The sequence below is a fragment of the Pimephales promelas genome, chromosome 25 (assembly GCF_988280905.1).
Source record: "Pimephales promelas chromosome 25, fPimPro1.hap1.1, whole genome shotgun sequence".
NCBI classification, from domain to species: domain Eukaryota; kingdom Metazoa; phylum Chordata; class Actinopteri; order Cypriniformes; family Leuciscidae; genus Pimephales; species Pimephales promelas.
In genome coordinates this window covers 25,774,842-25,796,691 of record NC_142793.1, presented here as the reverse complement: position 1 = coordinate 25,796,691, position 21,850 = coordinate 25,774,842, and the positions used below count along the sequence as shown (strand labels likewise).

The 21,850-nt window shown below is 38.0% G+C and overlaps 1 protein-coding gene across 21 annotated transcripts in view; it reads left to right on the top strand.

Annotated features, from left to right (window-relative positions):
* Positions 1-199: 199 nt before the first annotated feature.
* The window catches only part of LOC120472128 (alanine and arginine rich domain containing protein), a 42,005-nt gene continuing 20,354 nt past the window's right edge, over positions 200-21,850 (top strand). For 2 of the 21 annotated variants that reach the window (XM_089127887.1, XM_089127883.1), the window contains exons 1-27: positions 265-616; positions 1,146-1,439; positions 2,305-2,419; positions 2,926-3,099; positions 3,548-3,654; positions 4,121-4,258; positions 5,133-5,290; positions 5,407-5,439; positions 6,031-6,067; positions 6,150-6,222; positions 6,333-6,390; positions 7,235-7,437; positions 10,438-10,570; positions 11,048-11,109; positions 11,632-11,731; positions 12,000-12,089; positions 12,500-12,549; positions 13,763-13,838; positions 13,924-13,968; positions 14,437-14,736; positions 14,820-14,897; positions 14,979-15,052; positions 15,905-16,585; positions 18,997-19,220; positions 20,031-20,201; positions 20,549-20,579; positions 21,397-21,538. In XM_089127887.1, the coding sequence (XP_088984013.1) occupies positions 1,243-1,439; positions 2,305-2,419; positions 2,926-3,099; positions 3,548-3,654; positions 4,121-4,258; positions 5,133-5,290; positions 5,407-5,439; positions 6,031-6,067; positions 6,150-6,222; positions 6,333-6,390; positions 7,235-7,437; positions 10,438-10,570; positions 11,048-11,109; positions 11,632-11,731; positions 12,000-12,089; positions 12,500-12,549; positions 13,763-13,838; positions 13,924-13,968; positions 14,437-14,736; positions 14,820-14,897; positions 14,979-15,052; positions 15,905-16,585; positions 18,997-19,220; positions 20,031-20,201; positions 20,549-20,579; positions 21,397-21,538 (3,550 nt within the window). In that variant the 5' untranslated portion in view covers positions 265-616; positions 1,146-1,242. Of the gene's footprint in view, positions 617-1,145; positions 1,440-2,304; positions 2,420-2,925; positions 3,100-3,547; positions 3,655-4,120; positions 4,259-5,132; positions 5,291-5,406; positions 5,440-6,030; positions 6,068-6,149; positions 6,223-6,332; positions 6,391-7,234; positions 7,438-7,525; positions 10,183-10,437; positions 10,571-11,047; positions 11,110-11,631; positions 11,732-11,999; positions 12,090-12,499; positions 12,550-13,762; positions 13,839-13,923; positions 13,969-14,436; positions 14,737-14,819; positions 14,898-14,978; positions 15,053-15,904; positions 16,586-18,996; positions 19,221-20,030; positions 20,202-20,548; positions 20,601-21,396; positions 21,539-21,850 lie in introns of all 21 variants that reach the window. The other 19 variants (XM_089127885.1, XM_089127882.1, XM_089127899.1 and 16 more) reach the window with 16 other exon arrangements.

The following is a 21,850-nucleotide window of genomic DNA, read 5'->3' as shown; positions in this document are numbered from 1 at the left end:
TTAAAAATTTTCTCTGACGAATAATAAGCTACGAACAATCAATTCTGGGTGGGTCCAAAGATTCCTTGTGTGTAATTGAACAATACGGCTGTCGGTCACGACAAATTTGGCCAATCACAACCAAGAAGGTGCAGGAAAGGACGAGCTGTGATCTCATTGGAGGATACATTTGTCTGTCATTGATTCAAACCGTCCAATGCAGGATGAGAGCGTTGAAGTCCCGCCTTCTTTGTGACGTTCCCGTGATTACCATTCCGTGTAAAAACAGAGCAAAACATAACGAGTTCCGTCACCGTGCTTTGATATTAATATCATTCATATTATTAAACATAGCAAAAGGTCAGGTTTAAAATGCATTTCCAACAATTCTCCAAATTCTTCAACCGTAAATACGCAGTACACACATGTATAATGAATTATTAAGATCAATTACGATCTTCACACTGTTACCATGGTGACAGAAGCAGCTAGCTTGCTGCTAGCGTCGTAAACGGCTCATCGTTTGAGCTAACTCGATGTTTCTTACTCGATAGCAAACATCATTTGAAATACTTTTCGTGTTGTTTCTCCCTTAAAATATACTTGGCAGACGCCCTACAATGAAACGAAAATGAAGGTGAGTTTGTAAGCTCGCCAGGTTGTTTGCTCGCCTGTAATTGCAGATTTAACGTTAAGTTACATGTTGAGGTGATTATAAGCTTTTCTAAACACATAGCGTTACATATGTATTGCTTTACTATCTAAACAACCGTGTTTTGTATGTTATGTTTGTCGCATTGGCTTCTAATATAATACTTTATATAGTTATCTGGTTTATAGCATATATTTAAAATAAAAACAATGATTACTAGCCAACATGTACCATGGTAATACCAAGGTATTTTTAAGTGTTTTGGAGTGCCTTTCAAACACCATGCTATATGAATATGGCAGTCACAAAATACCATGATATCTGTCTGATAGCTGCTACTACCACACACACAGTGTTACTTTTTGTAAGGGATGTGTGGGCTTTATAATAAACTTTAAAGAATGTAGCTTTTATTTGTACAGCCTATTTGAATGAGTATACTTAGAATGAAAGTGCAGACGACAGACTGTCCTGCGCCTCTGTCATTATTAAATAACTCTAATCCTCTTTGCAGGGTTTATTTTTGGAGGATGGGCAAGACATGCAAGGTGACCAGTGCCTGAACGTCAGGTGAATGACAATCCGCTGATGGAGATGTGCCGTCACCGACCATGAAGAAAATATTCAACTTCAAGAAGAAGAAGGGCTCCCCGAGTCCCTCTGAGACGGCGAGCGTGCTTTCGGCCAGCTACGACGTCAAGGAGAAAGACCTCGGGAAGGTTCACAAGGCTGCGTTCAGCGGAGATGTGGCCAAACTCAGACAGCTGGCCAAGAAGAATGATTTAAATCAGCTGGATAAGGAAAACAGGTAAACGTTGACATACTTTGTAGTGGACAGAGCAAAATGTATTATAGAAAATGCAGAATCTTTCCAACCAACCACAGTGATTAGACTAAAGGGATAGTTCACCCAAAAATGAAAATGTCTGTCATTAATTACTCGCCGCCATCATGTTGTTCCAATCCAAACCCGCAAGACTTTCATTCATCTTCGGAACCAAAATGAATATATTTTAAAACCCTCCATTGACAGCTACGCAACTACCACGTTTAAGGCCCAGAATAGTACTAAAGACATCCTCGTGACTCCAGTGGTTTAACTTTAATTTTATGAAGTGATGCGAGTACTTGAGTAATGCAAAAAAAAAACATGATTTACCACTTTATCGACTTTAATGATTGTGATTTCGTGTTGACGTGTTGAAATTATTCGGTATGCATCATCTTTTAAATGACTCCAGGCTCTCAACGTAGAATTTGTTGTTGCATTTATTTGACCAAAAATATAATATTGTGAAATATTATTACACTTTTAAATGTGTTTTCTTTGTGAATATGTTCAAATGTAGTCTATTCCTGTGATCAAAGCTGAATTTTCAGCATAATTACTCCAGTCTTCAGTGTCACATGATCCTTGAAATATCAGATGATCTGATGCTCAGTTTTTAGCAATGTTGGAAACAGTTTATTATTACAGTGCTGCTTAATTTATGTGGGAAATGTGATGCTTTTTTACATGATGAATAGAAAGTTTGAAAGAACAGTGTTTATTTTTTTTGTAACTAACTTTACATGTCTTTACTGTCACTTTTGATCAATTTCATGCATCCGTGCTGAGTAAAAGTTAAAAATAATTGCTATTATTATTCTTATTTGAACTTATTTGCCCTCAGAACTGCGCTGCACATCGCTTGTTCCTGCGGACACACAGATGTCGTTCAGTTTTTGGTGGAGAGCAAAGTGAAGCTAAACTTATGTGACAATCAGAATCGCTCCGCCTTGATGAAGGTACTACACTCGGTTTGTTCTTGTGGAATTATGCGAATCCTATGAATTAGGGATGGGCAACGATTAATCGCATCCAAAATAAAAGTTTATGTTTACATAATATATGTGTGTGTAATGTGTATAATTAATTTGTATATATAAATACACACACATGCATGTATATATTTAAGAAATAATTGCATGTGTGTGTATTTATATATTCAAATTAATTATACAATTTGTACAAAAGAAAAATGTGTTATTAATATATCAAATATTTATATTTTTATATGATATTAATTATGTATAAATATTTGATATATTAATAACACATTTTTCTTAAATATACACATGCATGTGTGGGTATTTTTATATACAAATTAATTATACACACTGCACACACATATATCATGTAAACACAAACTTTTATTTTGGATGCGATTAATCGTTGCCTGTCCCTACCATGAATATAAATAAATGCTGACAGCTATGTATTTGTGGTCATGCATGTGTCTTTTGGCTTGTAGGCGGTTCAGTGTGAGCAAGACCGCTCGGTGTCTTTGCTCCTGGAACATGAGGCTGACCCCAATCTGGTGGACATCAATGGAAACACGGCACTGCACCTGGCCGCCCGCATCCCCTCCCTACCTGTGGCGCTGCAGCTCCTAGAGCACTCGGCCAACATCAATGCACAGAACAAGGTGAAACTTAATAACCACTCACAAAAGGTGTACATTCACATAAATGTGAAGAGTTTTTAGTTTACAAGTTTTTAGTTCACAAGTTTATTCACAATACCTCTTCAAGCTTTACAATAATACAGTTTTAAGGTACAGACTAGATTGGTTACAGTGAAATGGGTCTCCCAAAGAAGCACCAAAAGCTTATAAGTAGAAGCCCATAGTTCTTCATTCTTGAATAGATAGGTACTGACAAGATACAAAGAGACACAATAAAAAACACACATTCACAAAAACGTACATCCCAGGAATCCACGAAAACAGTTTTTAATAATTAGATGTATCAAAAAGAGTGTGTAGCAAACTAGGAGTATACACTATAAATGCCTATTACTATAACTTATGGCAGGGTGCACCAAAAATAATTTGTTAATCCAGTCTTGAGATGTTTTGTTGTTTTGATTGACAGGATGGCAACACTCCACTGATGCTGGCTGTGATGGAAAACCACACAGACATGACAGAGCTTCTACTGAAAGAGGGAGCAGATGTTAATGTCAAGAACCAGGAGCAACGGTAAAAAAGATGCACTTCTAGAATAGGTGTTCGTGCTTGAATGTTCAACAAACACATTATTCTTTACATATTCGACATTGTTGCGGCTCCTCTCTTCCCAGTCTGTCAGTAACGCTCTGTTTACTTCCTGACTCTATGAAGCCCCACCTTCAGAAAAGCATAGTGTGATCTGATTGGGTCAAGCACTGAGAAATGTCCCGCCCCTTTCCATAACCTCCAGTTTCAACACACTACTAACTAACTCAACCAGGCCCCGCCCCTTTATTCTGCGTATTAATAATTTTAAAGAGGAATATTGTGACGTGATTGTTCCCGGGAGTTCAGAAACGCTGACACTGATATAGAGAATAACTTTGCAGACCTTTTCAAAATTGCACACATTCATTTACATAAATGCTTTTTTTTTTTTTTGTATTTTTAGTTAGCTATAACAAAACTGATGTACATTGTATCTGCCGTTGTTAAGGTCTGCATTGATGATAGTGGCGTGCAATGGACAAATCAGCATGGTGCGTTTGCTCCTGCAGTATGATGCTGACATCATGGTGAAAGATGATAAGGGATGGTCTTCTGATGATTATGCCGTCATGAATGGACACCACGCGTAAGGCTTTCTCACCATGTGACGTGACGTTAAATACAAAATTTGTATAATGAATGTTGGTGATTTGTGTTGCTATTATCTAATTTTGATACATTGTAAAGATGAATTGAAAAGGTGATTGTAATGCTATATTTTGCATTGTTTTGTTATTATAATGAAAATGCAATGCTTATATTGACAGCTTTGTTTTAAAGGGATACTCCACTTTTTTTTGGAAATAGGCTCATTTTCTCATTTTCAACTCAACGAGTTTTACCATTTTTCAGTCAATCTCCGGTTCTGGCGGTACCACTTTTAGCATAGCTTAGCATACATCATTGAAGTGGGCAAGACCATTAGCATTTCTCAAAAAAAAAATGAAGAAACTTTACTGTCGTACCATGAGTGCTGCAGGCGTAATGATATGACGCAGCGCCTGAAAATAGTGCCCAGCTCGGTATTAGCCTATTTTCATTGCGCGTGCTGCACTCATGGTGCGACAGTGAAGTTTCCTGATTATTGCGCAGGAATGAGAGTATAGTTCCTAACTATATCAGCCTGGAAAATCGCAACTTTACATTTTCCGTCGGTCTTAGTGCACGATGTAACTACAGAAGAGTCAAGTTTTAAATAGGAAAAATATCTAAACTCTTTGGTCAATTTGTTTTTTTTTTTTTTTTTTGAGAAATGCTAACGGTCTTGCCCACTTCAATGATGTATGCTAAGCTATGCTAAAACTGGTACCGCCAGAACCGGAGATCAGCTGAATGGATTCAAAAACGGTAAAACTCAACAGTTTGTCTCTGGGGGGAGTTGTAAAATGAGCCTATTTCCCAAAAAAAAGTGGAGCATCCCTTTAAGCTTGTTTGAGCTCAAATCAATCGTTCTGTTCCAGATGTTCACATCTGATCATTGAGCATGGGACGAAGAGAAGATCCCTTCAGTCACCTTCCCATTTTACCGCAAGCAAAAAGAAACAGACGTCCGTCCTCAGCAGTCCAGGCGGTATTGTGGCCGGTTTGCCCTTAGGAGGGCCAGCTCTAGATAAAGATGGTGAGACCATTTGCAAAAGGTTTTCAGTGTCGTCTGTCTTCATAAATATGTATGTCAGTGTACCTGCAGTGTTTTGATTTAGTTCTGTTTTCCCACTTCACACTCATCTGTTGTAGCAGCAGGAGGCAGCTCTGCAGTAGCAGGGAAAGGTATTGCCAATGTGTGCCGACTGATGTGCTGTAGATCAGACGCGTCATTCTTTACCATCTCAGAGATTAAGACACTACATAAGAGTAGTATAAGTGCATTCATGTTGCTGAATGGTAAACCATGGTGTGTCATGAGTCATGACATAGGAGCTATACTTCTTTGTGTGTTGTACGCTGGACTTATTCGTGTTTCGCACCAAGATCGAAATGAAAAGCGAGACTTAATGAAAAAAATCAGTGTGCATTAAAAAATATTTAACAACAGATTTCTTGTTGTATTATACATATATAAAATAAGGTCCCACTTTATCAGCAATCACTTGTAAGTTGTAATGCCACTTATTTTGCCCTGCATTTACTGTATATTAGAAAATGTAATAGACCTAAAGGCTTATTGCTCTTAACCGGGAACCGGACAAAAACATATTTTATTGGTGTGAATCGGTCATCAGTTCACCACATATGAATAATTGTGAAATGATCTAGATAATTTGATCTATAGCTGTATTGGTAGAAAGTGCTTGTACCCGCTATGGATTATTTATTGGCTTGGGTCTATTTTGTCCTAATCTCTTTCATATCTCTCCTCAGATACAGAGGACATTTCCCACACAGACTCCATCAGCAGGTGAGATGTCATTGATATATCAGACAGGAATGGATGATGACAGCAGCAAGTTTGTTAAGCACTAAAATTGACTAATTTGCAGAGCATCAAAAAGTGGTGCTGCTGATTCCTGGCCTTCATCAGACGATGATGACGAGTTAGATTTGAGCCCAAAGGTATTTCTGAGCTCGTGAAAACAGTTCTGAATAACATGTGATATATTGTAATATTGGACAGGGAAAAAATATATATATATATATATATTTATTCATTTATTTTTTTACAGAAACAGAAAGTAAATTTAAAGAAACTCATAAGCACCTCGAAAAGGGAAAAAATAGAAGGTAAGTTTGAATGTTAAATGTTTTTGGATGAATTGCGGCTGTGCTGAAATTTAAAGCCCCTGCCCTGTAGCAAAGTCCCACACAGACCACTTGGCAGCCATCTTGGCATGACCCCTTGGCAGATTTATATATATATATATATATATATATATATAAGTTCTAGGCACACAAGTACCATTCTCATTAGAGCCCGACTGATAAAGGATTTCGAAGGCCGATACCGATAGAAATATTTTTGGGTTTTAAAATCCGATATTCCGATATATCGGCCGATATTTTATTTATTTATTTTTTATTTTTTTAAACTGGAGATGATTAGTCACAAATTTTGTCATGCTTATTTGAGTTTAGAGAACTGATGGGGATGTTCTTTTAATTGTTATTCAAGCAATGTATGTATCGTGACAACTCAACGAGTGTTGCCAACAGGAACGTGTAGAGCGCCCTCTGGTGGACAAACTATACAACTCCAACACTCATGACATGGTTCAAGCGTGTTTCGTCCATTTTTATTTCTGCCGATACCGATAGTTTGGAAAATGCCTAATATCGGACGATAATATCGGTCTGCCGATATATCGGTCTGGCTCTAATTCTCATCCAATTTGAATGCGGAAAGATTAAATTGGCTAAACTTGTTTCAGTTCCCAATTTAAATCTGACAAAAATTTTATCATAATTTTTGCTGCTTAAAATCAACTTAGTCTAAAAAACTGCACAGTTCATGTTGCATTTTAGAGAAATAAGACAAGGTTATGTCTGTATCAAAAAGTAAAAGAAAAAGGTGTATTTTCTGATCCAGCTGCCACCACAATGTGCAGTGATATGCTGTCTCTGTCTGTAGTCATAGCAGATCGGGATGCAGACAAATCCTGGAGCGGGTCAGAGTCAGAACTGGACAGTGAGGATAAGGGTTTAAACCGCCCACCTCTGTCCAGACCAATCCCCTCCAGCAGTACCTCCCTCCAACCCCCTGTAGCAACCCCACCTGCCTCTTTACCCCACCCACCCCAGATGAGCTCCACCCCCTTCAGCAGCACCCATAAGGTAACCCTCAGTGTCTCTGTGTGGTACACTGTCTAACTCTTTCCTTCTTTATTGTTTTTATTCAACCCATTCCACCCTGCTGTGTCAGGTGGGCAGAGCGAGTTAACAGAGCTGCCCTCTGGTAGTAAACTAGACATGGAAGGCAACGAAAGTCAAGAGGACGAATCTGAAGAAGGTGAAGATGAGGATGAGGATGAGGATGATGGTGAAGAAGAAGAAGGTGAGGAGGAAGAAGAAGAAGACGATGATGATGATTATGACGAAGAAGATGATGATGATGAAGATGAGGATGGTGAAGAAGATGATGAAGAGGAAGAGGAAGAAGAGGATCCTGCTGTGGCTTGTGAGACTACAAACATTCCTGGGTTGCCTAAAACCATTGCTCTCAGTACAGCAGAACAATTGGATAAGGCTGTTGAAAAGGTCAACCAACCTGGACAGGAAAGGATGGAGGACAGTGTCTCAGGGGACAATCCTCTGGAGGTAAGGACAGATCAAGAACAAGAGGCACCAGAGAAAATGGATGTGAATGAACCTATTCCTGAAAAGCCACTTTTTGGAGGTCCAATTCCAGGGATTCTCGATTTAGAGGATGGTTGTCTTGTGTCAGCCGTCAGGGTCGAGGCAAGATTCTCAGATGAGGAGGACAAAGATGACAGTCCAACTTCTTTACCAAGGGTGGACAGAACATCACACAGAAATCCAATAGAGAGCAAGAATGAAAACCATAGTGATGATGATTGGGATGATGATGACGATCAAGATGAGGAGCTGTTGAGAACTGGGAAGAACAGTTTAAAAGTGGACGCCTTTCAAGGGACAACCCTTGTATGTGAAGATGCACAACTTCAAGATGAAACCGATGAAATTCAACTGAGACCCAATGAAGGAATAGCTGAGCTTGACACCAGCATTCTGGATGTTCCTTCAACATCACCTAAGTCAAAAGCCATAACTACTGCAGATGATAATGAAGATGATTGGGATGATGTTGGGGAAGAGGAAGAAGCCCAAACGAAAAAGCCTCTGAACTTATTTCTGACCTTGCTGGGACAGAAGGAACCGGAGAGCCCTGAGGTGTCTTGGGAGTCTGGCTCAGACAAAAGTGTTGGGACACCTGAAGGAGATGAAGATGCTGAGGGGATGCCAAGTGCAGAAAAAGATCAACATCAAGAGACTTTGCTTCAGGATGACAACACTTCAGAAAGGTCATTGTTAGAACCTGTTGAGGACCTTTCCCAGAGTCCTTTACAGGAAGAACCTGAGCGCATGGAACACAGTGATAGTGAAACTATACCAGTGTCCATGATTGTTGGCCAAAGTGATGAAGACCACAGTATAAGTAAAGAGGACGACAGCCAAGAGAAGCAAATGCAATATGACTTTGCAAGTGGCTCGGTCAAAGTTTCTGAAATAGATCAGATCTCTGATTTATCTGATGATGAATCTATGGTGGAAGATGATAAGGATGCAAGTCGACCACAGTCTCCAAATCTCTCCAACATTAGGCCAGAATGTTCCACCACATCTAGTCCAGCAAAATTGGAAAAACCATTCCTGATGAGATCTCATTTAGGTAGCCCAAATCCTTCAAAAGCAATGAGCCCAGTTCCAACAAGTCCAAGATCCCCAACGAACCCTAGTCCCAAGCAACTGTCAAGTCCAAGTTCACCAACAAACCCTAGTCCTGAGCAACTTTCAAGTCCAAGATCCCCAATAAACCCTAGTCCCGAGCAACTGTCAAGTCCAAGATCCCCAACAAACCCTAGTCCCGAGCAACTGTCAAGTCCAAGATCCCCAACAAACCCTAGTCCCGAGCAACTGTCAAGTCTAAGATCCCCAATAAACCCTAGTCCCGAGCAACTGTCAAGTCCAAGATCCCCAACAAACCCTAGTCCCGAGCAACTGTCAAGTCCAAGATCCCCAATAAACCCTAGTCCCGAGCAACTGTCAAGTCCAAGATCCCCAATAAACCCTAGTCCCGAGCAACTGTCAAGTCCAAGATCCCCAACAAACCCTAGTCCCGAGCAACTGTCAAGTCCAAGATCCCCAACGAACCCTAGTCCCGAGCAACTGTCAAATCCAAGATCCCTAACAAACCATAGTCCCGAGCAACTGTCAAGTCCAAGATCCCCAATAAACCCTAGTCCCAAGCAACTGTCAAGTCCAAGATCCCCAATAAACCCTAGTCCCGAGCAACTGTCAAGTCCAAGATCCCCAATAAACCCTAGTCCCGAGCAACTGTCAAGTCCAAGATCCCCAACAAACCCTAGTCCCGAGCAACTGTCAAGTCCAAGATCCCCAACAAACCCTAGTCCCGAGCAACTGCAATCTGCTGGACCTAGCCATCAACATTCAGCTGCAACTAGTCCACAAAACTCAAGTTTCTCAAGCCACTCACCAAGTCCCCAACAATGCAGTCCCTCACCTTCGACATCTATCCCTTTTATATCTCAGGATTTGGATCAAAAGTCACAGGAAGCAGTTATGAATCCAGAATCTCAATGTTCAAGCCCCAATTCTCATTTTGAGGGTGACCTTTCGGTAGAGTTTGCAGATGAACGTTTAGCAGAGGTGACTGAACCAGAACCAGCTCTTCAAGAACAAATCCCCTATACCGTCATAGATGAAGTCGATCTCACTTCTGATTCTGATGGGGAAGGTGGTAAGGAGGAAGAACTTGAGGAGAACTCTGTTAACGAATCTGTAATGGAAGAAAGACGATCAAAGCAAGAATCATTACAGGTACTCCGTAGATGATACCTGTAGCTTGTGGATAGGAGGTGGTGACTTGTGGTTTGTAGTTATAGCTTCTAGATATGGTAGCTATGAGTAGGAGGCACTAAAGATGCAATCCTGACAAATCTGTTCTTGCTCATCCCAATTGTTTTGTGTCTTTTGTTCGTTTATATATCTAATCTCATTGAATTGTACAACCTTTTGAGTGCCTTGAGTGCAAAATGCTCTGTTTATGGTGGCTTTCAACTCATCTCTGAACAGGAAGAGGCATCCACAGAGGATGAGGAAGAGGAGGATGTAGAAGAAGAGGAGGATGAGGGGGAAGAACTGGAGGAAATGTGTGAAAAGTCTAATGTTCCTCAAAATGGTGGCACTAGCAAAGACCAGCGAAGAGGTACATTTTCATAGTTTATGGTTTGAAAGATTTTTGCTTTAAGAATTCCGCCATTAATTTTGTGACTATATTAGGGCTGTCAAACGATTAATCGCGATTAATCGCATCCAAAATAAAAGTTTGTGTTTACATAATATATGTGGGTGCACTGTGTATATTAATTTTATAAATATAAATACACACACATGCTTGTATATATATTTAAGAAATATTTTCATGTATATACTCTATATAGATTTATATATAATTTATATGATATGTAAATACAAATATTTTATATATAAATAATATTTTTTTCTTAAATATACATGCATTTGTGTGTATTTATATATACAAAATAATTATACACAGTGCACCCACATATATTATGTAAAAACAAACTTTTATTTTGGATGCGATTAATCGTTTGACAGCCCTAGACTATATATATATATATATAAAGTAATACGTTTGATAAGATGTGCATGTTTTTTTCAGATTTCCTTTCCGAATTGGGGCTCGAAAAAGATGAAAATGACGACTCTCCCTGGGATTCAGAGGTCAGTCGCAAGGCATATTAAACAAAGCAAAGCTGGTGAAATCTCCATACAGTAATCCATTTTAATTCATTTTCAGCATCACTCCCTAAAACAGGCTTTCTCCAACCAGTGGTTAGAAAACCCCTACAAGTTTGTGATGGAATTGCAAGGGTTGTGGATTTGTGATATTAATGCAACTTTCAATTAAATAAGTTAAATAAATTGTAGTTATATTTAATGAATACTTATATTATTTAACAAGTGTATTTAATTAAATTATAAAATGAATGCAATTCATAATACATACACAGGAATTTATATTTATTTAATAAATTGTAGTTATATTTAAATACTAATTATGTATTTTAACAATTATATTTACTTATTTAAATTAGGAATCAATGCACATATAGTTGTTTTATTAATGTAAAATTGAAAAAAGAAAGAAAGAAAAGGTTTCCTTTTTGGAAACCCCTGCGCTAAGGTCATCTCTGACTGCATTTCATTCTGGTACTGTATGTTCTCTCTTTTTTCACTTAACAGTCTGGTTCTGAGAGCCCACGGAAAAAGCAGGCAAGTGGTCTACAAACTCCTGCCAAATCACATAAATCCATGTCTAGTATTTGTGAGGAGAACACTGAAGGTATGTATTGCATTGGCAGTGGCTTTTATTTTTATTTTTTATTTTTTTACTATATAAAAAAAAATATGATTGCATTTTAAAGTGTAATACCATAATAGCTTTGTCTGTGTAGCCTTCTGCAGCCATTTCATGCTTAAAAATCTGCAGAGAATATTGACATTTTCCATTGCTTCTGCTTAACAGATGTTTTTACATGCTATGCTAAATAATGTAAAGTGTAGGTTATTTGTAGATTTGCATTTCATAATCTCATTGAATTCTTTTGTAGACTTCTTATACGTTCCCTCCTTCGTAAGAGGAGGGAGGGAGGTTAATTTATTGAGAAGTATAGGCCAGCCAGGAGGCTGCAGGCCGATGGGTAGGCATTCTGATCTGTCTCATGATTTGCTGTTGTCCTGCTGGATTAATCATCACCCATAACCCCCTGCTGTGTCTCCAGCCGTGACGTTAGCATTTTGTCCTCGGATCTTGATCTCTTGTCTATCTGTGCATTCATGGCATGCGATAAGACATGGCATGATCACGCTCAGCTAATATTTGCTAATAGTGGGTCCATTATTGTTGCTCATGTTGAGTTCATTCAAATTAACATTGTAGCTAAACGGTGCAGAAATATTTCCTATAAATGCTTGTGAACTCAAACCCCAGTTTATAGGCATCATGGGAGACCGCCATCGCTGCATGTGCATGGCTGCGCACTCGCCACGTGTAGGCTTGTCTTTGTCCGTTGATATGTTTTTATGGGAGTTTTTGTTTTTTGCCTTTCAGTTTTAAGAAATGACGAGGATGATGTAGAAGAGAAGGAAACTGAAATACCAGTAAGCATCGTTTTAAAGTTCAAGTTTATTTATATTCATGAATGAAGAACCGACGTTTGCAATGCAGTTTTTTGGGTAAAATGCATTAATGATTAGATTGTGAAGGCTAAATATTGTCATGTCAGTAGGGAATATTTAAGTTTTAATCATACATTTTGTTTTGAAATATAGAATACAACACAGCTCACCTAAGACTGAAATTTTCTACAAAACGAAGTTTGAATGGATTCCTAAGGTTAAATAGAGTCAGCTGAATTAATTTAATTCAATACTTTCCACTCCAGCAATGTTAAATATATGAATATTGATAAGTTAATATTATTTATATTATATACAATATATTATATTAATATTAAAATATTTATGTACTCCTGTAGTTCAAACAGTAGATAATTTAATTTACAGGAGTTCACATATATATATATATATATATATATATATATATGAAGAGTTCAGATGCAAAAGCCTCTAAATGCCATTTGAAATTTTCTTCTTTAATGATGATTTTGATCAAACTTGTATATTTATGTTCAGTAATTTCACTTAAATAACAATTAATAGGCAATTATCATTGGCATTTAAGTGAAATTACTGAACTTAAATATACAAGCTTGATAAAAATCATCATTAAAGAAGAAAATTTCAAATGGCATTTAGAGGCTTTTGCATCTGAACTCTTCATATATTAGGGCTGTGCAAAAGTTAATTGCGATTAATCGCATCCAAAATAAAAGTCTGTGTTTACATAATATATTTGTGTGTGCTGTATATAATTATTTTGTATATATAAATACCTATGCATGCATGTATATATTTAAGAATTATTTGCGCTTAAATTCTGTATATATTTATAAATACATAATCTATATTATATAAATATAAATATGTTATATATGAATAACACATTTTCTTAAATATATACATGTGTGTGTATTTATATATACAAAATAATTATATACAGCACACACAAATATATTATGTAAACACAGACTTTTATTTTGGATGCGATTAATCGCAATTAATTTTTGCACAGCCCTAATATGTATATATATATATATATATATATATGTAAATTATACCTTCAATGCAAGTCCCTAATGGATAAAGGCATCTGCCAAACGCATAAATGTTAATGTAAATGTATAAATATAAGTAAATGATATTTTTTTGAACTTTTTAATTTAATAACAAATGTAAAAAAATGTCTTCACAGCCCAAAGTGATCAAAAGAGAGCCAGTGTCTGTTCTTAGTAAGCTGATGGATTCAAAAGAAGCCAATAAGAAAACAGGTCATCTCATCATTTTATTTTCTAACAAAAACAAACTATATTGCAACAAGTTTGGCTTTTTGAATAAAATTCTCTGTTCTTGCAGACCTAATGGAAGAACTTGGTTTGGGGGATGCTGATGATCTCGAAGGTAATCTTAATGTGTTTTTGCTTCACTTAAACATTCTTGAGTCAATCTTTAAACTGAACGTATGTTATGTATGTCTGATGTGTTCATGTTTTTGTCTTATTTTACACAAAAGCAAATCATCAATTCCCTCCAGGTCAGATACTCAAGCACTTGTGCTCTTCATTGGGCATTTATAGTTCTGCTGATGCTTGCTAATATCAGAGCCGTGGCCTAGCACTTAGTGCATATACTGTGGGCAGCAAAAGTTTCAGTTCAGCTTGCCATTTTCCCATTTCCCTGGTCTTTTTCATTTTCTGTCAAATGGCAAAATCTCAAAAAAAAATAAAAAAATTTATAAAAAAAATAAAAATACTTTTTGTGAATCTGCTTATTTTGAAAGATCTCCAGTGAGAATGTCAATGAAAAGTCTTAATCTCCAAACTGGTCTCTTTTGGCTTTGCAATTAGCATTTTTCACTTCCTCTCATAGATGCGTCAGACTGGGACTCCGCCAGCACCACAAGTAAGGCCAGTAAGAACTTCCCAGTTCAGAAGCTGGAGGAGGAACCGGTCTTTGAAAGCCCAGCAGCTTCTGCATTACCCATAACACCCCAGCAGCAGTTAGTGGACACCAGGGAACATGAAGAAGCCAGTCCAGAGAGAAACAAACCCACAACCTCAAGCACACAACCTCTTCCCAGTCCACGATCTCTCAATCCAAACAGCAGCTCAAAGCCACGACCACTGCCACGACTGCGCTTGGACTCGAATCAGAGGCCCGAGAGTGAAGGTGAAACTAGAAATCTTTATGATAATGAAACATCTATCAACATTTCTGGTGAATTTCTGAGTAAATGGTTTATTGATGCACAGAATCAGACTGGGATACAGACACCTCCAGTCCAGCCAAGACAACAAATTCACTGCCAAACGTCACTGAGCCCAACTCGGGTAAATCTCTTTAATGTAAAGATGAACATTCAGAGTTCACTGTTTTATATTGAATACTAATGTGTCTGACGTTCTTTTCAGTTCATCAGCAGGAACCCAAAGCTGAAGATGATGAGAGTGAAAACAGGTCTGACGCAAGCGAAAATGCAGATGAGGTGGGCGGCATTCATTTAACAAACTCTATGGAAGAATTTCTGCCAATTTTAAATAAATGAATACTGCTAAATAAAACTGAAAGCCTGGTTAAGCATTGCATTGTCTGCAAATTATATGGCAAAATATTGGTAACATTTTACAATAAGGTTCATTAGTTAACATGTACAATATGTGAACAATACTTCTTCAGCATGTATTAATCTTAGTTAATATTAATTCCAACATTTACTAATACGTTATTAAAATCAAAGGTTGTATTAGTTAACATTGGTTAATGGACTGTGAACTAACATGAACGCACAATGAACAGCTGTATTTGTATTAACTAACATTAACAAAGATTAATAAACACTGTAACTAATGCATTGCTCATTGTTAGTTTATGTTAGTTAATGCATGTTAACTAATGAACCTTATTGTAAAGTGTTACCAAAATATTTATTTTTTAAATGATTTTAATTTTTACAGTGCAAAGTACTCGCTAAAAATAAAGTAAAATTCAAATCTAATAATTACATTTTATATAGCGAGTACACTTTTCAAGAATGAAAACAAAGCTTAATTCGGTTTTCATTTTTATCATTTTATTAATTTATTTAAAATTGGAAAACTCTCATGTAAATTTGCCTCATCTATAAATGGAAAGTACAGTGATGTGTTTCTTTATCTCCAGTGGATTTGGTCTTTATTGTGCTTCCTTTGTGCATTATTTTAGTTAAAAGTGGTGTTTGTGACATGTTGGCACGAGTCACGTGTGTGTGTCCTAAGTTTGGTCTGAAGTCCTTGTCAACCAGACTTGTTTTAGTTTTTCATTGTTAATTCTATTCTTTTGTCCAATTATGCAAATAAAGGCAAGAGAGGCATTACAAACGTCTCCTGTAAACATAAATAAGCCGTTGAAGCTCCCAACCTCTCCTAGAGAGGACGAAGAAGATGAGATTCCCTGGGAGGAACGCTATGAGAAAATCTGGGTGGAGACCGAAAAAAAGGAGACCAAGTCCCAATACAAAAATGTGGCCGCTGAACTAAAAGAGAAGTTCGGAGAACTGGAGCACAAGGAGCCGGGTGAGCTTTTGGAGCAGGGATTGAAACAAGCACACCAGAGAGATGAAGAGGAAATAAAAGAGCTGGAAAAGGAAGCGGATGAGGATGATTCCAGTGAGGAAGAGGGAGAGCCAATAGTGCGGCCCACCGCCCGAGCGAGAAGCGCCATACTCTTGCCCATCCCTGAGCAGAGAGAGTCAGGTCTGGAGGACTCGCAGTCCGAAAGCGTCCACCGCACGGTTAGTGTTGAGGTCAGCGATGCAGAGCTTCCCAGTGATCAACACAACACTCAAATCATCCCAGAATCCCTTACGGTCGAGGCCCAGCAGCCAGAGCACCGAGCAGATGGGGCTAATAGTGAAAACTATCAACCTCACAGACCCCCATTACTTGCTGAGAATGAGCTGAAAGTCCCACCTAAACCTCTAGAAGTGCTTTCTTCTGACTCCGATGAGGTTGACGAGGGCCCGTGGAAGTCCAGAGTTGAGGTAGGACCCCGGGAGGAGTCTCAGATTAAACAAATCTTTATAACAAATGAAGACTTTCAGCTTTGCCTCTTGTTCTTCATTCATGTAAACTCAAAATATGTGGTCTAAAATCTCCAGAACCGTCCGTTCTGTCATCTTCTAATACTGACCAGACTCTGACCAGCCAAATTACACAACTCTTCCCTATCATTAGCTCTGTTCCAAACCTAGTGAGCTGCCTTCTTAGACAGCATTTTAAAGGGTTAGTTCACCCAAAAATGAAAATTGTGTCAGTATTTACTCGCCCTCATGTTGTTCCAACCCCGTAAGACCTTCGTTCATCTTCACAACACAAATTAAGATATTTAAGATATTAAGATCGCTCCATAGGCTTCTTGAGGGAATGACACTTGCTGGCCTCGAAAAGTCATTAAAGACATCGTTAAAATAGTCCGAGTGACTACAGCGGCTCAATCTTAACTTTATCAAACGACGAGAACACTTTTTGTGCGCAAAAACAAACGACTTTATTCCAACTATTGGTTTATTTCTCCCTCTGCGCGAGTCAGGTTACTAGTTTAATAGCATAAGCTTCTGTTATTGTACGTCACACGCATCACACACATGACCAGCGTCGGCCAATAGCGAGCCTTCTTGTGATGTAGCTTTACGCAATCACACTACGCTAACTGACTACAGGCCCATGGAGAAGGAAGTGAATAGTTGAAATAAAGTCGTTATTTTTGTTTGTTTTTGCGCACAAAAGTGTTCTCGTCGTTTGATAAAGTTAAGATTGAGCCCCTGTAGTCACTTGGACTATTTTAACGATGTCTTTAATGACTTTTCGAGTCATTCCCTCAAGAAGCCTATGGACTAGTATGCAGGAGCGATCTTAATATCTTAAATATCTTAATTTGTGTTGCGAAGATGAACGAAGGTCTTACGGGGTTGGAACAACATGAGGGTGAGTAAATACTGACACAATTTTCATTTTTGGGTGAACTAACCCTTTAAGGTATCAAAAAGACAATGGCTGCTTTCAGAGATGCATTGTTTGTTTTACCAAAGCTAATCTGTCATTAAGTTGACACTGGATCTGTGAATATGGGATTATGGTGCAAATCGATTTCGCGTGATGCATTTAACGCATTCACATAGGAAAACATTTAAATGTTGTAATTGTAAATTTGCAAATATTCACATTTTATACAGAACTGAACTTGCTGCCTAAATCCTTCAAATCAGTCATTTGTGAGGTTTCATGATGGTTAGCATTGTGCGTTGTAGCATTGTGCATAAAATGCTGTCAGGAGGCTATATATTAAGCTAGTTTTTATAACAGAGCTACTGTTTATATTAAGCTATATAAACACAGCTATTGTCTTGTCAGCGTATTTCATACTCATTCCAGTGTTTTCATATCATTTGCATTCTTCGTGCATTTTAAGACCCCATGAAATCTGTATTATTTTACTATTATTTATATAACGTTAGGCCTATAGACCATTTCACAAGATGTAAACAACACTGGTCCAGAAGCACTTCCTGTTTCAGTTTTTTAACACTACATAAGAGCTGGGATAAAATACAACCAACAGAGCATTTAAAACTGAATCTAAAAGTTAAACAAACATCTTTAAGATGTTTTCTTTACATGTGAAATAAAGAAAACAGTTACAAACTGAAACAGGAAGTGCTTCTGGACCAGTGTTGTTTACATCTTGTGAAATGGTCTATAGTGTTTTAATGTTTTTATTTTTAGAAATTGTTTTATGTGCATTTTTATTAGTTTTTTATATTTATAAAAGCCACCTTTTAATTTGCACCAAATCCTAATTTTGTCCTGTGTTCGTAGTGCAACAATTCGAGTTGGCAAATTAGTCGATGATTCAACTGTTACAGTAGCACTATGCCACAAAGCTTGATTTCACGGGGTCCCTTGTTCCATCTCGTCCTGTGTCTGTCTTTACGTTTGTAAGATGTCAGTGTGTGACCTGACCAGCACTTGAATTCAGTCTGTCACTCGATTAAATATTTATCAGTTCATTTTATGCACTGGTGTCAAATGATTGACTTGAAGCCACAAATGGGCGTCAGTTCACACACCTCATCTGTCGTGTGCATGTGTGCCAAGGATGGATCTCAAGGATCTCTCCTCATCTTCTTGAAGATCTGTCATACTAGTGTTAGTGTGTGTTTTTAAGATTTAAGATGTTTTAACCCTCTGTAACAAATCTCCGTTGATGTTGGCTTGAAGTGTTTTTATGTTGCTTGCGCTTCTTTTTAAACAAGGAAAGAAGACCTGCTGTATTGTGTGGTGTTTTTGCTGAGTTTTGTCTTGTATGTGACTGTATATGAATGTTTTGCATGATCGATTGGCTAAATGCATTTGCATTTTTAAATCTAGAATTGTCTCAATATCTTCTGTTTAGGGTGGAAAGGAGCAGACCGATGTTATGAGGGGAGAACACCAGCCCAGTGCTTTATGGGATTCTGGAGGATCCAGAGGACGAGCTGAACTTGACCAAGGAAAAGGGAAGAAAACTGACACCAACTCTGGAAACCCAAAACCTCAACCGGACGGGATGTCTGACGGCAGGTGTTTGGGAAGAGAGGGTAGCGTTTCACCGAGACATCTGTCAAGAAGTCCGAGAAGGTATATATGTCACATTACTAATGTGAATTGTGAAGGGATCATTTCTTTTTTTGATCCGATCACACAAGCTATGCTTTCATCCAAAAGTTGCAAGTTTAACTTATGCACAAATTGGGGAATATCACATAAAATAAAGCAGCCTTTGTGTCCAAGCAGTTCCATGTGTTCAAGATAAAAATGGGAAATTGGTGGAAAATATCTGTAATAAAAATGGAAGCTGGGAAGCCAATCATAAATGACTGTTCGGATGCCTAGGGTTTGGGAACGCAATCGTGTGAGACACTTCTGGGGGGGAATTAAACTAAAGACTTCAGCTCAGGCATCTCAGAATGACCATGCTGTGATGCGATTGGTCCGCTGGTTAGTCCAGATATCCAATCATGTCCTCTGAGAGTTATTTTGTGTTTCCATTCTAGTTTGTGTCTTCTTCTCGGTTCTCGGTCTTCTTGTATTTTTATGCACGTTTTTTGGTGTTTCCATCCAGTGTTTTTTTTTTTTTTTCTCCAATATTTGCATAAAAATAGTTGGATGGAAACATATCTATTGCAGAAACTATGCTTATACCCTGTGTGCTTAAACAGAGCTACAAACATTTTCAGCAAACAGCCGGATTGATTTTTTTTTTCATTGTATTTTTAACATGCATGCAATTAAAAACAAAGTCTATAGCCATGGTATACAACTATTGTGTTAGATTTTTTATTAGGTTTCATTCTAGGTTTCTCTCTGGGTGTTTCCCGGGTGGAGGCTGTGAAGTTGTCATTTGTTTATTTTAGTTAAATCTTCATGTTGAGATGTGTGTACTGACAGGACACCACCACATGGTGAGGAGGAGGAAAAGAAAACTGTAGGTAGCCAAGCGAGAAATCTCTGTGTAGCTCCGCCGCTTCAGGGAAAACGGCCTGCGACCCGCCATAACGGAGACCTCGAGTCTGTGTTTGACGATAGTACTTTAAGTGAGCTGTCGGAGGAGGACAGGAGGTATACATGCAGTATTTACATGCTTTTTAATGCAGCTTCTTTATAAAATATTGATTTTTCAATGTTGCAGTGTTGCAGCAACAACATTACATGTATAACTTGGCCTGTACAGAATCTGTGCACATATGAAAAATATATTTTTAGTCTTTTAGTGTAAATCATTCTACTTTCCCAACAATCAGTGTCGAAAACAAATGAAAAGAGTGCAGATTGCATTTGGGCATTGTTTACATTTACATTTTGTAATCGAATACTGCATTATATCTTCATTTTAGAGCACTAAACTTGCTCTCCGGTGGACTTGTCTTAAATCATGTTTTCTCTTCTTGACCCCTCTGTTCTGACAGGTCTCCGTCTTCAAGGCGTAAGAAAGAGCAGGTGAATTTCTTTCTTGATAAGGTAACCCCTGTAGTGTTTGTTTATGACAGTGGATACACCTGTCAGCATGAATTTGCAATAGTTTTTCCTAGGGATGCACCGATATGAACATTTTGGCCGATACCGATAATTCTTTATATTTGAAAGCCGATATATCGGCCGATAAATCTAAATCTAAATTTTATATAATTTTTGAAAGCCTGATTGCAAAAACAAAAGTCTCACAATTAAAATCCATTCCCTAACACAATTGTAATGTTCTCATTATGATTTCACGTTGCCGATATGACAGCATATTTTGCATTCGTTTTTGATTCCAATTATGTTTCAAGCAACTAAGATCAATCATGTTGAACAGTGCGCATCTTAAGTGTCTCAGGTGTCAAGTGTTGAAGGAAATAATTCATTATTTATCAGCTTCAATACATCAGCCAAATTTTATTATTGGGCCGATAACGATAACATAACAATGAGCAAATATCGATACCGATATGGTGGCCGATATATCGTGCATCCCTAGTTTTTCCCTCCCTATTGTGACGTATATCTTAATGAAACAATTTCTGAGGAAAAAATAAATGTAGGGCCGGATTTGATTTAGTTAATGGGGGGAATTGATTGGATGGTTGTGATCTGATGTGAGTGACGGGTTGCCCTGTATTCGCACCAGTAAACGCCATCTGAGAAGAAATGGATTTTGATGAAAGATTACAAGGGCACTTGAATTTAAAAAAAGATTTGCACAGATTTTTGAAATTATGGTGACTTTAACACAGGATACTCATTGTTTTATTGGCTTGTATTGTCTCCTATGCAGAGCACCGGAGAGCTTGAGATGGCGGATGATTTTGAAGATCTCACCCAGTCTTCTGACACAGCCACGGAAGAGCTGGAGACTCCAGTATCTGGATACCGCAACGCATCTCTGCTTTTCAAACAGCTCGACTCGACCTATATGGGTGAGTCGCTCTGATCCAATCAGCTGCAAATAAACTATTAGGTTACCTATAATCAGATGTTCAGCAAAAGAAGGAGTATTTCACTTTTAAAAAAAACTTTTGCTGATAATTTACTCACCCCCGTGTCATCCAAGATGTCCATGTCTTTGTTTCTTCAGTCGAAAAGAAATTAAGTTTTTGATGGATTTTCTCCATATAATGGACTTCAATGGGGTCCAAACGCTTCAAGGTCCAAATGAGAGTTTCAGTGCAGCTTCAAAGGGCTTTAAACGACACCAGACGATGAATAAGGGTCTTATCTAGCGAAACGAT